At 39.8% G+C, this 16835-nt stretch overlaps 1 protein-coding gene across 11 annotated transcripts in view; it reads left to right on the plus strand.

Moving 5' to 3' along the window:
* Positions 1-16835, plus strand: part of LOC136445028 (3',5'-cyclic-AMP phosphodiesterase 4C-like) — a 366783-nt gene that overhangs the window by 155832 nt on the left and 194116 nt on the right. For 9 of the 11 annotated variants that reach the window (XM_066442870.1, XM_066442869.1, XM_066442861.1 and 6 more), the window contains exon 2: positions 11230-11313. The exons of the other annotated variants lie outside the window; for them this stretch is intronic. In XM_066442870.1, coding sequence (XP_066298967.1) covers positions 11230-11313 — 84 coding nt within the window. The remainder of the gene's footprint in view (positions 1-11229; positions 11314-16835) is intronic. 11 annotated transcript variants of the gene reach the window in all.

The following is a 16835-nucleotide window of genomic DNA, read 5'->3' on the forward strand; positions in this document are numbered from 1 at the left end:
TTTGTGGTATACCATTTTCTGTGTGTTCAGAAATTTGTTCAATCTTTCCAACAAGTAGATTCCATAATAAAGGCATCTTTTTTCACCAATATTTTTTTCTTGAACGATCGGATCAGTTTTGGGGTGCTTAGAGGACGACATCCATTTAATCAAATCAGCAAGAACTTAAATATATAAATATTAATAAATATTCACATTCAACGTAAAAATAAGTATGGTTTCAAATCAGCAAGGGCAAAGTTAATGATGGAATTTCCGGAAAGCATAGTTGCAATAAATATTAAGATACACACATGAGATCGGTTTTATTTCATCTGACTCGCCGTCATAATAGAGTAAGCCTAAAGTCTGCTAACGAATTATACGTCTGTGTTTGTGTAAAATGACGGTTTGTAACCATATGAAATGCAATATGATAAAAGAGGGGAGGTTCTAGCTAAGAAATACGACGCAAATAAAGCAAAGTTTGTTTTAAAAGGTTTTTTTTTACGTTTACAAGACAAATCAGTAGTAATATCGTCACTACGGACCAACTAGTTCCCCCGTGAAATGCGATCAGATTAAATTGACGTTACATTATGTCATATCAGTTTTATATTATGAACTCCTGGGTCCTAATCTGATTTTTGCACACTCGTATGGGATCCCAAATGAACTTGAAGGCTTGACTGTTCATAGTTCCAATCCCAAGGCACCAGAATTAATGACGCCACGGCGTGAATCGAAGTGATGCACCTGTTCATGTTACCAAATCACTTGGCGTCATTCGTGAGGTTGACATATGTTGTCCGGCTCAAAAGTGTAGTCCACACAGATAAATTATATTGATGAATACATCAAGGAGATAGTCGTAATACACTTGAAGCAGGGTATCAGGACAACTCGGCACCAGGACGACTCGGCACCAGGACGACTCGGCACCAGGATAACTCGGCACCAGTACAACTCGGCACCAGGACAACTCGGCACCAGGACGATTCGGCACCAGGACGATTCGGCACCTTAATCTTTTTTACATATTATGTGTAACGTTATGTATCCTATGCAAAGTAACGATTAATCGAAAATCTATGCCAATACACATAACGGGGATTGCCCTAACTTATTACGCGCCCTAACATGTGACGCATTTTTTAGTGATCTTTTTATGCATAAGTACGCCGTGTTTGTGTACACTGACTATGCTCATAAGGAAGGTAAATAAACCAAGTTCATGCACATAATTGTTATTTGCATTCAAAACATATCTGTACATATTCATTTCTTGTTTTGTCGAGAATAGTTTTTTTGACAATAATGATGGCAACGCTGAGTAGAGGGTCACTGCGTAGCTAGATGGCCCGGCACCTAAATATACGACCTGTGCCAAGCAGATACACAACTATCATACACATAAGAAATACAACTTCATAAAACACACAAAAATTGGGTCTTTAAGTGTTTGTTGAGAGGAAAACCGACCAAAGAAAACAACGTAAACATCGCTGCCGTCTGGCGACGTTGTTTTCCCGCCATTTTTTGGGGCCGCGATGGTGGCGGACGGCGATTCAACACACAGCTTTGTAATGCTCTAACATGTGATTGGTACCGTCTATGAAAATGAAACTGAATACAGAGATGGCGAAGATATTTCCCAATAAGTAGACGGAGTATTGTTGATGTAAGCGGTGTCGTTTTTTCGTAATGATTTTGTAAGTCGAGTCGCATGCAAGACGTACGTCGGGCCGCGCGCACAGTGCGTAGTAGCCTATTTCCCGTGAAAACATGAGCTGGGATGCGCTGGATATAGCCCTTCTCACATGACGTAAGAAGTGCACACAGTCAAAATTTTCTGGTCAAAAGAAAGCTAGTATATAGCAGACTTCAAGCCTTATTTACATTTCCCTAACTTCATCACCAACTTCCGAAGAGAGCAAAATTACCAAAGCGTAATAAGTTAGGCACACTATCTGGCGTATCACTAAATCAGAAGGTACATTCGTGAAAATGTCTCTCAGCGTCTTCCGCATGTAACGCGGAGCGTTAAGGGCCCATGAACAGTATGAATACATTTCTTGTCCAAGTATGTTCTTAAGATGAATGTGTTCAAAATTCATTCATGAAAACATGACCATTCTCTGGCAACCAGCAATGGAGCGCCTTGAGTTCGAGCGCGTAAAAAAACGTCATATGTTTGGGCACGCCCCGTTATACATATTTGAAGTAACGTTATATTGTTTGTTTTTTCGCGTTTTTTTTCCTTCTCCTATCATATCTTAATATGAATCAAACTTCTTCATTTTGGGGCCAAATCACCTGAACTTTGGCACGATGTTACAATGGGCAACTGACTGTTATTTTTAAATTCATTTTTGTATCACTCATTGGCCCTTAGTACTAACGCTGTTTGAAATGACGTCACTTTCCCGCGCAGATCACTCAAAATACTGGGCTATCCCGGGCTGTAACCGGCTGTTCCTCTTGAGAAAACCTTAAGACAAATTAATGCAACATGCATAAAACTGCAAGACTTCAGGTACGCACATTGGCTAATTTTATTTCATTATGGCGAGGCACGTCTGAGAGGTTTAACGTTGTTTTTATATCACGACGTTTGGTTGTAATATGAGGGCACAGGAGACCTAAATATACACTTTTTGGTCTAAAATGAAGAAAAAAACCTATTAATTCTGAAGGTGTATATCGTTACATTTCATAGTATGCCGAATTGTTCGACATTCATAGCCATAATAGGTAAAAAAGATTAAGGTGCCGAGTCGTCCTGCCTGGTACCGAGCTGTCCTGGTGCCGAGCTGTCCTGGTGCCGAGTCGTCCCGGTGCCGAGTCGTCCCGGTGCCGAGTCGTCCCGGTGCCGAGTCGTCCCGGTGCCGAGTCGTCCCGGTGCCGAGTCGTCCCGGTGCCGAGTCGTCCCGGTGCCGAGTCGTCCCGGTGCCGAGTCGTCCCGGTGCCGAGTCGTCCCGGTTGCGAGTTGTCCGACATTCTTGAAGAAGATATCTTAGTTGATAACTACATCCGTTTACTGAACATTGAACGTAGTTCTTTTACGCAATTGGAAATTTCATACTATGTCGATTGTCGAACAATTTCCTGAGTATTCTTATGTTTACCTTCATGGAAGGGAAACATTGTTTTTCCCCAGTTTGTCCTTCCTCTTCTTCGTCTTCTTTTCAATGACAAATAAAGTCAATGACCTGGACCAGACGGTTGTAACCATGGTGACTGGTTATTAAAGTAGAAGACACCATGTGGCATTCTATTGAATTATGTAGCAAGTGACGTTACATGTAACAGTTAGATATAGATATATGTCAAAGTTAAAGAATAAACAGAGCAGTAGTTTGTTAGGCTAGACTATGTGAATATAAACATCACATTTTTAGTGTTGAAGTGCAATGGCATTTTCACTTTATTTGAAGACAGATGTTAACTTCACTCAAGGGGGTCTCAATCAGATTGAAAACCTTCCATGGTTAACTGTCAATATGGAATGGCAGTCTGACTAATATAACGCTTGAAATTCTTTTATAGAGCAATCAGGCGAAAATCTATAACCTTTGACCCTTGCTAGCGGACCGGCCAGGGATAGTAAGAAGATGGGACCCAAGCGGACTAAAGTGATAGTTGCACACGGGATCCAGGTGGTTTTTCTACTTAGAAACCGCGGGATATCTGTTTCATTGATCTGTACGTAGTCTAGATAACACCAAGGTGAATCCTTTTACACGTTGATTTTTGGCGTTATCATCTTTTAGTAAAGTTAAATTTTCCGTTCTATATGACATGTTGTCGCAATGGTTTGATTTTTGGATGACATCCTCTGGGCACCCCAAAACTGATACGAGTGTGAAGAAGAAAAAGTTGGGCTCAAAAGTTACCTTTATCATGATATCTAAGATGTCGGGAACGTTTTACAAAGATTACTCAGTAGTACCGCGTGGAGAGAGACCGCCTGGCTGCAGACCCAAAACCCCGGACCTCTGCTTGCTCTCGAATCTCCCGACTCCCCTCCTAATCTGTCTGAGTTTTGACAGATGTAGCAACTAGTAATTTACACAGGCTCGTGTTTTGGCGCTCTATTGGTCCGAAAGTTGTAAGGTTGAGGGCGCAGGGTCATTGGTCAGGAAGACTATCTCTCACCTGGGTTCTGTGACGTATGGCCAGTGACTAGTCGGTGACGTGTTGTCAGTGACGTCATCGTCAAGGCAAACGGGGACAAACCGTTACTGTTACAAACAATTACAATAGACCTTTCTTCAAAATGGATTTCATAAAGTACAAGTTTGAAATGCCAAAGTACTGTATTGTTACAAACTTTTCATATTGATATTTTGTACTGTTGTATTGCCTGTAGCCTAAGGTTGTGGTTGGGGTATGCCTAAACACCTCACCCGACCTCATCCGACCTCACCCGACCTCATCCGAGTCTAAAATGCAGTGTATACGGGGCAGGGACATTATTTGACGTTCTGGATACGTTAAATATGCAATTATGAATGCAAAACAAGCAGCAAACTCTAAGTATTTACCAATCTTTATAAGTACAGGGAGGTCAAGACGGCCGGCGCAATTGACTACGGGTTTGCGGATTCGATGGGGTGGTCTACAGGGGTGGGCTAGTGGGGTTGGCTACCTCAGCATCTACCCTTTCTGGACCTCAAGGCTGTGCATGGGGGTTTGGCCTCTTATGGAATTTCCTTGAAGAGGATCTGGGTCAAGCTGTGGGTGGGCTAGAGGGAAGGTAACAGCCGGTCATCTGGCAGGTGTGTGTGTGGGGGGGGGGGGGGGGGGGTAGGTGCACCAAGATTGGTAGAAAAGCCATTTATCATAAACAAACTTCTAAGTACTCAGTATACAATTAGGATTTTAGGGAAGAGGTGCAAGGGGAAATAAACTGGAAGTTGGATAGGACAGCTAGGGAATGAGAGAGCCTTTGTTTGACAAAATTCAAAACATATGTCTCACATTTTGACTAGAATGTACCTGATCATGAATGCATGTGCTTGTATACCATGTACAATGTATTTGTGGTTATGTGTGTCAGTGTGCATGAGCGTGGGTTGGAATGTTGTAAGTGTGTGTGTTTGTACAATGTATAGTGTTGCTTTTGTTGCTCATTTCTTTCTTGTAGCCACAATGCTACTGTCCTGTTGGCCTGACTGAGCAGTATATAAAGGAACAGGGAACATAGTCCTCCATGTTTAAAAATCTAAAACTGGGGATAACAAACTCCTGCACGATGTAAATGTATGCAGTATGCTCATTGCCCACCTCCACCCCCCACTGTAGCATCCCCAAAGCAATATGATCCTTCAGCAAAATAAAGCATTCTTTCCGGCCCTCCCACAGAGTGACCCATCTTTTCCTCAGGGAAATTCCATTCAATGCTAAACCCCCATGCACAGCCTTGAGGTCCAGAAAGGGTAGATGCTGAGGTAGCCCACCCCACTAGCCCACCCCTGTAGACCACCCCATCGAATCCGCAAACCCATTGACTACACACTACGTGCGTGTATTCGACGCTGAAAAACACTTTGTGTACAGCTACTGTGTACAGTTACTGTCTACAGTTATTGTGTACAGTTATAACGAGTTGATTGTGATGAAAATGTAATTAGTATCCACCGTTTTATCGTCCTGTCGGACAAAAATAAATAAAAAAGGTATGAAGAACTTCCCCATATAGACCCCAACAGTGGCATGATCCAATATGGCGGCCAGAAATCTTCTATCTTGAAAACGAGCGGAGTAACTTATAAAAACTGGTAAATACTTAGAGTTTGCTGCTTGTTTTGCATTCATGATTGCATATTCAACGTATCCAGAACGTCAAATAATGTCCCTACCCCGCATACACTGCATTTTAGACTCGGATGAGGTCGGGTGAGGTCGGATGAGGTCGGGTGAGGTGTTTAGGCATACCGTTGTGGTTGTAGTATATGTATGTCATGTAGATCTATGTCTTATCGACTTCACAAGGCTAATACTACATTCTGTGTTGTATCATTACTGTAGGGTATAGAAATGGCAGAGGTGTCATGTGTAATATCATCTGTTGTGAGGTTGAAGATGCCTTGACCGTTTGTTTTATTACATACAGTCAAACTTGCATCCAACAACCAGTCAAGGGACCAAGGAAATGTGGTTGTTGACTGGAGTTGGCTGTTGGATAAAACTTGGGTCGGTTTGCTGATTTTGTGGGAATAAATGAGGCTGCATAAATACTTCGCACGTACAGGACTTATCTGCCTGTTATGCATATAAAATTACAAGACAAGTGAGGAAATACAGTATATACAAGAAAAAACAAACTAAACTGTTGTTGTCTACAAGACTACAATGCACTGTCGATTACATTGCCAATAAACGTTAACATAACAAAAGATTTTTCGGGTACATGTACAAAACCTTTGTTGTACTTACAATGAATGTTTACATTGAGATTCGTGTCTCCATTGTTCTACATTTGTTGCTATATTTAAATTCACTTTGTTCTACATTTGTTGCTACATAAACACAAGCTTGCCTGTAGAACCTTTTATTGAAATGCTTGCTGGACTGATTGCCGCTGTCAATCATTTTTGTTGTTGAATGCAGTGTAAAATCTACACATTATGACCCCTGAGGCCCATGAGGAAGTGGTTGCTGGTTGAAGCCTGCAGTTGGTTGCTTGAAAGAGTTCACTTACTATGTAAAATCGGACGGGACTGTCTGAATGTGGTTGTTGACAAGAGTTGGTTGTAGGATAGAGTTGGTTGGATGGACAAGTTTGACTGTACAAATCTACTGTTACGACTTTTAAGTTATCCTGTGTCTGTTTTATCATTTCTGTAGGGTGAAAGATGCCATGTCTGTTTTATTGTGAACTGTAGGCTTTAAGCATTTTGTCTATTCTATTTTGTTGAGTGATAACTACTATGAATATTAATAGGGGCATGACTGGTGGCAGGATGTTCCTATAGTGCCTATTTTCTTTTATTTATGGGCACATCCTGTCAATTGTGATAATTTTCTTTATTGACGAGAACATCCTTAAGTTTAATAGTGCAAAAAAAAATCTTATTGATGGACACATCCTGTAACAAGTAGTGCCAGAATTTTTTTTATTAACATGGACATCCCGTCAATAGTACAAAAAAAGGCCTTATTGACAAGAATATCATGTCAGTAGCCTCAGCCTATTATTGAATATATCCCACTTTAATAATACAATGTTTAACTGATACCACATGCTGCTTTCTAAAGTGGGAGGGAACGTTGATTTGCAAACCTTTAATACCTTTGCCGAGAAGGTTATGTTTTCAGTGACGTTTCTGTGTCTGTCTGTCTGTGGACTCAAGAATAACTGAGCATGTCTCAAGAAGCTGTGGATAGATCCTTATGAAATTTGGTTGGTGTGGGGGGTTTGAAAAATGAAGTCCAAGTTTGATAATTGTGTCACGCTTTCCATCGGAACTTCAGGATTTAATATCCCGTGTCCTGGACATGCCATAGTCATAGTTTTTGAGTGATAGATTATTAGATATCTCTTTTTTATTAGTGATTTTGGTTACTACTGCAGGGATACACCATTTTCTGTTTTGTTTTATTATCTACCGTGGGGTTACATCATTTTATGTCTTTTATCATCAGCTGTAAGGTTACAAATGTTGTGTCTGTTTTATCATTCTCAAGAAGGTCACAGCATTTTGTGTTCTTGGCAATCCTTCAGGAGCTAGCCTAACAGTATATTATATGCCTATTTGCAAGTTTTAAAGAATTCTAAGGTATTCATCAAGTATTTATGCAATGTCCGTGCATACCCTGAAGTAGGTTCGTGCCTGCCACTCACTTGCTTCACAAAATTGCAAGAGGTGTTTTATTATTGACAGTATAGTGTGGCTGTTTTTATTACCCCCTGTAAGGCAACAGATGGTACTGTCACTTTAATTATCCACCATACATGTAGGTTTACAAAATTTTGTGTCTTTGTTCCCTATAGCCATCCATGTATACTTTTGAATTTTCATTTACAGTACAATCACAACTTTTTTTGCCTTTATCCGCTGTAAGGCTACAGATTTCTTTTCTGTTTTATGGTCTACTGTAGGGTTGCGACATTTTGTGTATTTTTTAGCATTCCCTTTGGCAGGCATGCAGTGCAGCAGCAGCTGACTGAACAACCTGTTACACCCAACCTTTGCACATTCAATTATAACTGTGTGTGTTGTTCAAAGATCTAGTGAGGATGTTGCAGAGTAAAGCTAGGGTCACATTAAACTCACATCGTACCTGCGATGGGGTCATTACAGCGCCGTACGTCGTATGTTTGGGAAAAACCGGGTGCAATAGTTAACAAATACAAAGTGGTGGTCACATATAACGTAGGTACATCGTACAATGTTTTTTTAGTGTACCTAGGTCAATCGCAGGTAAAAAGTTAAAGTGTCCCATACATCTTGATCAGATGCGTTGGGGTGGCGCCCATCTCCATTTCTGTAGCCCTTGGGCCACACAAGTGCAAGTCACTACAGCAGGGGGCTGGTCCGCTGGTAGTGATGTGTGTTTAACTTCCATACTCTTTCCCAAATGCTGAGTGCTAAGCAGTATGTACATGTACCATTTTTAGAGTCTTTGGTATGACCCGGCCGGGGTTCGAACTCACGACCTACCGTATGCAAGACAAACACTCTACCCAATAGGCCATTGCACCGGCTATAATCGCAGGTAAATCGCAGGTAAATCGCACGTGAAATTAGCCATCGCCGAGTGTCCTACGTCGGAAAATGCAGCTAAAGATGATCTTGAACATGTTCAAAATTTCATCCTTCGTCGTACGATTTTTTGCAGCCCACAATTCAGGCTTTTGCCACGGCCCTTTTTTTCTAATGATGAGTGACAAATTCATAGATTTCAACCGCATTCTGATGGCTTAAGTTTTCCCTGATATTGCCAATGTTGATGCAAAGTGTAACCACCAGAACACGGTAGCAACCTGAAAACAACGAGCCCATGGAAGAGCCTGCTTCCAAGGTTAGATTTTCCATGTGTCAGATCTAGTACCACACACAGGTGATGCATACAATTGTTTGCTGTCTGTATACACGTGGGTTCATAATTACATCAGACCTCAGTCCTATCCTGTCTCTATTTTTAGTTTGCCAAGAGAACAGTTTGCGGATGGCCCAGAGAAAGAATATGGCAGGTCACTTGTATTGTCCATCAAAAAGAAAGCACATAATAGACAAAAAAAGTCCAATAAAAACTGAAACTGAAAATAGAGACAGGATAGCACTAAGGTATGATCTAATTATAAACCCACGTTTATACAGACATCAAGCAATTATATGCGCGTGGTTCTGGACCTGACACGTGGAAAATCTAAACTTGGAAGCAGGCTCTTCTACGGGCGCACTGTTTTCTGGTTGCTATTGTGTTCTGATGGTTACAATTTGCATCAACATCGGCAATATATCAGGGTAACTGAAACCATCAGAACATGGTCGAAATTTATGAATTCGTCACCTCAACATTAGATAAAAAGGCCGTAGTAAAGCCTGAATATGGGGCTTTAAAAATCGTACGACGATGGATGAAATTTTGAACATTGTCCGACGATCTGCGATAGCTGATTGTACCTACGATTTACCTGCGATTTACCTGTGATCATCGTGCGTTGTACGGGAAATGCATCGTAGGTGCATCGTAGGTACGACGTGAGTTTAATGTGACAGGGGCTTAAGGGATACAGAGCCACAACAAATTTTCAAATACACAACAAATAGTCTATCAGAGACACATTTTCATGCTATGAATAATAAAGATAAAAAGTACAGACAGTAGAGATTGTTTTATTTGGCTAAAATGTATGAGACAAGATTTTGACTAGCCCACTAGTATAGCCCACTACTATAGTATGTTACGAACATAATAAGCTGCCTCTTTGTCATATGAGATATGAGATCTTTGATTTCTTGTTTTCTTCTGCAATGTTATAAGGCCATGTTGATTCCATTATATGGATGATGTCCGTGCGCGTACATTTCATACTGAAGTCACCTTTCTTTTGCCGAAATTTTTTTTATTCGCATGCTCGCATCAATTTTGGGGTTCCCAGAGGTTGTCTGATATAAAATGAAGAACTGCTGTGCATGACTATCAGCACGCAGAAGTAATCATCACCATAACCAGTTTCATCTTTCCCCATCTTTATCAAGTCAAGGTGTTAAATGAGGCGGATATAATGAAGGGTTAATGTGGCCGCCCTGTTTCCACTGAGTTGACTTAATAGCAGAAGATAAGAAAGAGGCAATTACATGTCTTATCTCCTATGGAAGGACTTGAATCCTTTCATAGCACTGTGTATATACGGGTCCCAACATACATAACGGGACCTGCCGTAGCTTAACACGCTTTTTCACTCACTTGAACTCACGGCGCTCCTAGGAGCCAGAAAATGGTCAGCTTTTGGTGAATGAAATTTAGACAATCTTAAGATCATATTTGCTACACAGTGACCCTTAATTGCAACCATCATTATTGTCAAAATAGAAATTAGAGAAATATATATGTTTTGAATACAAAGGACAGCTGTGTGCATATAGTTGGTTTATTTACCTTTCTAATCAGCATAGTCAGTGGCAACAAACACTGTTAACTTATGTCTAACAAGGTCAGTAATATGTCTGAATCTAGGGCACGTCATAAGTTAGGGCATCCCTTCTTAACTAAATGATTCATATAGTAGGATAAAGAATGAAGCAAGATGCACTGTAGGAAAGTAGGAATGGGTTATTGAAATTCAGTTCTAAGTACAGTGTAAACTAGTGCACTAAGATGTACAAGGAAACATCTATGAAAATGACATCTAGAGACCAGGTTATATTACTACACATGTTGGACTTTTTCCATGGGTCTACAATGTATGAATGACTCCTTCAAAAGGACTTGTAGAATCACACTGATACACACAAATTCATGTAATGTCATCAAACATACTGTATCTGACTACAAGTTGAATAATTCTAATTTTCATCAAACTTTGTGAATTTTTTAAGTAGTGTTTGTACGTTTGCATATCTCAGTTGTTGACATGCCATATACTATATGTTCAGAATGCTCCATGTGTGCTTATGAGAATTTTGTTAAAATTATTGTATGCTTTCTTCGCCACTTGACCCTTGATTTCTTTCATTGCCCTTCCAGCTTTTCTAATTTACTGTTTTGCTTTTCTGTGTTCTGATTGGTGAACAGGAAGGGTGGCCGTTCTATCACTCTGTCGTTCAGCCCCTCGTACATCAACCGAACTGTCAATCTTTCCTTCCATCCGAAATCAAGGTATCTATTTTGATGATTTTTCCTTTCCGTTGTGCATCAACAATTTCACATGTACTCTGCATAATCCATAGTTCAAGCGACTGGATATACATCCTCTATTATGTGGGCATCTCAATGGATACTGGCATTCACAAATTGGCGCAAACTGTTGCCTGAAATTGCAAAAATAATGCAATTCACAAAATGGCGCAAATGGGCAGAAACTGATGCAAAGCAGCACAAAACATTTCTTTGATGAATTTTTTATCATTCCACTGCGGTTTTTAATTCAGTGCCAACACAGTTTCCAGTAAAGCTATTCTGTATCTGATTGGAGCCAAACCTGAGAATGTAACATTCCGTTTGGTGAGAGCACTATTTTAACCACGACGGCAGGCAAAAATTGGAGCAAATTCACAACGTTGGCACAGTCCATTGAGATAACTGCTTTAGTTGTTTCAGAGAGCATCCACTATTTTTTATCGAAGATTCCTACACTCAGAGAATAAGGATTCTTTGGCACTGATAAAATATGGTGTAATTGCTATCTGAAATGTCTGATTTATCCAGTTGCTTGAATTATTTTGGATTACATAAATGTACTACCTGGATGTCACCATTTCTTGTATTCTCTGTTGCACTGAACTGTAACTCACAACTGTGATCAGTTCTACATGCCTTACTATTTTTTGTCACAAATTTTGCATCTCTAACCAATTTATCATGAATTGAAATTCAAGAAATCAAGAAATTCAGAATTCCTCACATGAAATCTTGAATTCACTCATGAAATAAAAGACAAAAGTAGCGATAGATGGTATCTATTTTGTTAATGCTTCCAATGATATCATCACATTACAGCCAAGGCAATCAACGTAGTACTTAGCATGTCATTTTTAGAGGTGTGGGAGTATTTTTTTTCATTAGATTGAATGTTTCTCAATACCCATGTTATAGCAGATCCTTCTGTCAAATTTGTCTAATTATGATTTAGAAAACCCTAACAACACTGATTAGAAGGTTTTTAGGTCTCCTTTTACTATGATTATGATTCAAGTGAGTGGTACAAATCTATTCTGCCTGGGATATCAGAAACCAAAATAACTTGAAATACAACATTTTTACAACATATATTAATACTTTGGCTCAAAAATCTCTTTCGAATTGGCTTTTATATCCGTATTGTATTAGACCTAAAGTTGGAGGCTCCCAGTGTGATGCACGAGGCAGTTATTGTATAGAATGATATAGGTTTAGAAGAAGAGTTTAGCAGAAAGTCTACCAATTGAAGGAAAATGAAATATCACCATAACCATAAACTATTTCTACGTAGCCATCGACACATTTGAGAAATTGAAAATAGTTATTTAGTTTTTTACCTGATATTGTGTTCCAGTTTCGATACATGTTGCCTCAAATATTTGGTATGTACCTTTACGATGTGTTGTGAGTATCCATGGTTTACTGTATGAGGCTATGAGATGATAATGTATCAGCTTCGTATGTCAGTTAAGTAAATGGGTGAGTGTCATATTTGTCCAGTCACAAATATGCAAATAAGCATGTGCTGATTTGCTTACCTGTGACTTGACAACCTCAGCAGTGACTACTAAATGTCACTGCACAGTTAGCTGATCTTGGTATGTACATACATGTATCATCAATCTGGAAAAGACAGCATAATTTGGGACTAATGTGCGAGATTGGACAATGTTATCACAGGGAGGAATATAGATGGGATTTTATACTAGAGTTTTTACACTAGATTTTATACTAGAAATTGACACATTAGTAGTGTTGATCCATTAGATCCCTGGATCTAACTGTCTCATCAGTCATTCTAGATTGGGTGTCATACATCGCTTTGGGGTATTGGTTGACAAAACCATCGTTCTCGCATCTAAATTTCATTAAGTTTCCTTTATCAGTCCTTTATACCAACTCGGCCCAACCAACACCCTATCGTTGCATGGAATTCCTTACCACCAAGTACAGTTTTTGCTGGATAGCTTTAAAGAATGCTTGCAGCTAGATGTGCAAAAGTTAGGTACATTGTATGTCATTCAGTGTGATATAACCAGCTGCTGCTGCGCTGCATTCTTGCGAAGCTGGTGTGTTACGCTGACAGGCAGTTGTACCGGCTATATAGATACCCTGGTTAACTCATCCCAACCTCTTGGTCAACTCAGCCAGAGTTTAGGGTTAGGTTGTTGGGCCAAGTTGGCCTGGGTTTTGGGGTGAGTTGGTTTGATTAGCCATAGGCCGAGTTGGTACAGGGCTGAAGAATCTGTTTCCTTTCAAGTTGAAGAATGAACACTGCAAGCCTTAGTTGAAAATACATTATATATGCCTAGTCTATTATTCACATTGCTGCATTGCATAGTGCAGTCTGGATCTGTACATGTACATGGCAGATATGACTGAATTCAGTATCCTGTGACTTCAATCTTTTTCCTACAAAGCAGCCTTTTGGGTGAAAAATTTGTATTGTAATAAGTATTTATATATATATATATATATGAATAAGTCAAGGTACATATAAATCCTTGTGTGTCACCAGTATTATTAAGTACATCATAGCGTGAAATACTACATTGTACAGTAATAAAGGATTACATGGAGGAAGCAGAATGTCATAATCATAGTTTATGTGGGTAACAGGCAACACTCTAAATCGAGAACAACACTGTCTCTTACCCTGGAAAACTTTAGTTTTTTCTAAGTAGATTGACCCAAAAATTTATGAATTTATGTGTACAATTGTAATGAAAAAAAGGTTATTACTATCTAGGTAACAATTAGATGTCTCCAGGGACATAGCCAGTTTTGAAGAATTCTCCAGAATTCTAGAAACATCTAGCCAGAAAAGCCAGGAATCAAAATGTTGACCTCTCAATCTCATGTCTGCTAGCCCAGCCAGTCCAACACCACCAATTCAAAGTAAGAACTTCAGCACTTAACGGTGCACGCACCAGTTCTTCCGCGACAGGGGTCCGTGGTAGTCCGCGAGAAAAAAGGGACGAAAGGGTTTTGAGGGTCTGGGTTTGAGTTCACATTTCTCAAAATGTGCTTCGAACTGACATTAAATACTAACATGGCTGAAAAGCGTATGAATTAGTGTGTTTTGGGTGGAAATTGCGTTTTGATCCGAGCCTTACTTCCTGATATCCATAAGCGTTGAAGGTAAATTGCCCCTTTGACCCAGATTGACCTTTGTTGCGTTCTTTTGGCCGTGTTGCATTACCTCGCGCATCGGGTTATTGTGAAAATCTCAGTGGTAGGATTTTCTTTGTAATGGGCTTGATTATACCTTGGAGTTTTCTCTTTCTGACACTAACAGCTATTTTCGTGTCAAAAAATTTTGTGATGCGTTTACTTCCACGGAAAATGCCCAATTTTGCGCCTCATTTTTGACGGAAAAATACTTTTTCCCTCTTATATTTACTAAAATCACAGAGGTTGAAGAAACCGAAACTCGGGTTTTCTTGTAGCTAGAGGGATATCCTTCATTCCCATTCACAGTTGTTTTGGCTCAGAAGTATTTCCTGGAAGAGACGGTCGCTAGACTTGAGGGTGTGCAAACTCGAATTGAGACCCAAAATAAACAAGGGGGTGCCCCCATATACATGCATCTTAGGGACATTATTGAACAAGAAAAGATTTATCTTGGTCCCGTCCTTGGTGCTGAAGAACATGTGACTTGTATTCCTTGATTTCTTGTCTACTATTCTAGGCACTCAGACATTCAATGCCACCTAAGTATGTAAGGATGGGGAAAGGTTTAGAGACTCACTCACTCACTCACTCACTCTTTAGCAATTTATTGCATTCGAGTTATATTAGATTGTCTTTATATGACATTTTCCTACTGGTGTACAGAGTAATCAAATGAAATTGAATCAAGGTACTGGAGAAGGTGTGTTCTTGCATTGAGTGAGAAACTGACTGGGGAAAAACATTATAAGCTGGACATAGATAATGATTTCGTCCCACTATCATAACCTGGCAACTTCCATGTATAAAGTAAAATAAACATCCAGCACCAAATTGTGCTAGGCTTTTGCTGCAATTTTCCTCTGACGTGTGTCACATTTGCATACGAAGCCAAGATTGGCAGGTTATTGGAAATTGCAGTGTTCCCATGCACTGAATAAAAAAACTGAATGTACAAGGATTAAAAAGGCACCAAAAAGAGATTTTGCAGTCACTGTGATAAAAGGATGTCCGCTTATGATACTTGGTGCAACATTGGTAATATGTTATGAAATATGTAAATTACATCATTTTGTGCCGCTTTGCGCCAATTTGGGCCCATATGCTCCATTTTGTGAAATGCGAATTTGTAATTTCAGGCAATAAATTGCGCAGGTTTGTGCTGATTTACACCACTTTGCAAATGCCTGGTGCAATTTGGTGCAATTTTGCACAGTCCAGTGAGATACAGGCTTTATTAACTGTTATGAATAATCTGCTAAAGGCATTTCCACAGCAAAGTTATTTCAAACACCTGGATAAGCCAATGTCAAAGCTGTCGTTAACAGATGAATCGGTTGGGTTTATCCTCAACAAGGGAATATCATTGGAAAATCCTCTAAATCCATGGCTTGACATCTCTGAAAGAGGTTTGACATTGAAAACTCCATGGAATTTTGGAAGCCAGCCAAACGTATGAACTTAAGTGACACATACTAGTAAACTTAAGAATGAGACGTTTGAGATCTACAATAATGATTGATGTGAAAAAAGCTCATTAAGTAAGTTCTCATCACAAGGGAATAGCATGAAGCTTCTTAATCCATGGCTTGACACGTTTGAAAACTCTATAGTCCATTTGCAAGAGGTTTGACATTGAAAATTTGGAAGCCAGCCAAGTTTCAACTTTCCTGTCACATACTAAGTTCAGAACATCACTAGTTCACCATGTGGGAAAACACTCTAGATCCATGGCTTACTCTTTGAAAACTCTGTATCTACTTTTGTGCCACATACTGTAATTCTTGAATTCTTAACTGTAACTTAATTTTAGCTGATTTAATGGTCACCAGCTAAAATTTCATCATTGCAGATATTTGATCAGTAATATTTGAGACAGTAATGTTCCCACCATCAAAATTAAGTGCCGCGACCTAATTCCATTTCACTGGAACGCTATATTTTCCTGCCGCTATATCAAAGTGATCTACAGCTGTGTAGTTGATATCAAACTGAGAGGTTGACAAGCTGTCGGTGAGCTATACCACACTACATTCAGGAAGGGAGTGTTGACATAGGATATGGGAGATTCTTTATACACAACCAGGTATTGATCTCACCTGCTAACGTTTCGATGTCTATCAGACACCTTCTTCAGAGCTTCTGACTGGAGTACTGCTTCTCACCGCTATAAGTAGCCGATGTAGGTGGCGCTTTTGCAGTGAGATCACTGTCCCAAATATGGCTAAGTTTGTATCCCCCCCTCGTCTCGGTTCATGACCGGTGTTGTCCTCCTTATCCAGACCGCCTCCTTAATCCACCGGGTGGGTCTGTTATCCTCTCTGTCAATA

The sequence above is a fragment of the Branchiostoma lanceolatum genome, chromosome 11 (genome assembly GCF_035083965.1).
Source record: "Branchiostoma lanceolatum isolate klBraLanc5 chromosome 11, klBraLanc5.hap2, whole genome shotgun sequence".
In the NCBI taxonomy this organism is placed as follows: Eukaryota; Metazoa; Chordata; class Leptocardii; order Amphioxiformes; family Branchiostomatidae; genus Branchiostoma; species Branchiostoma lanceolatum.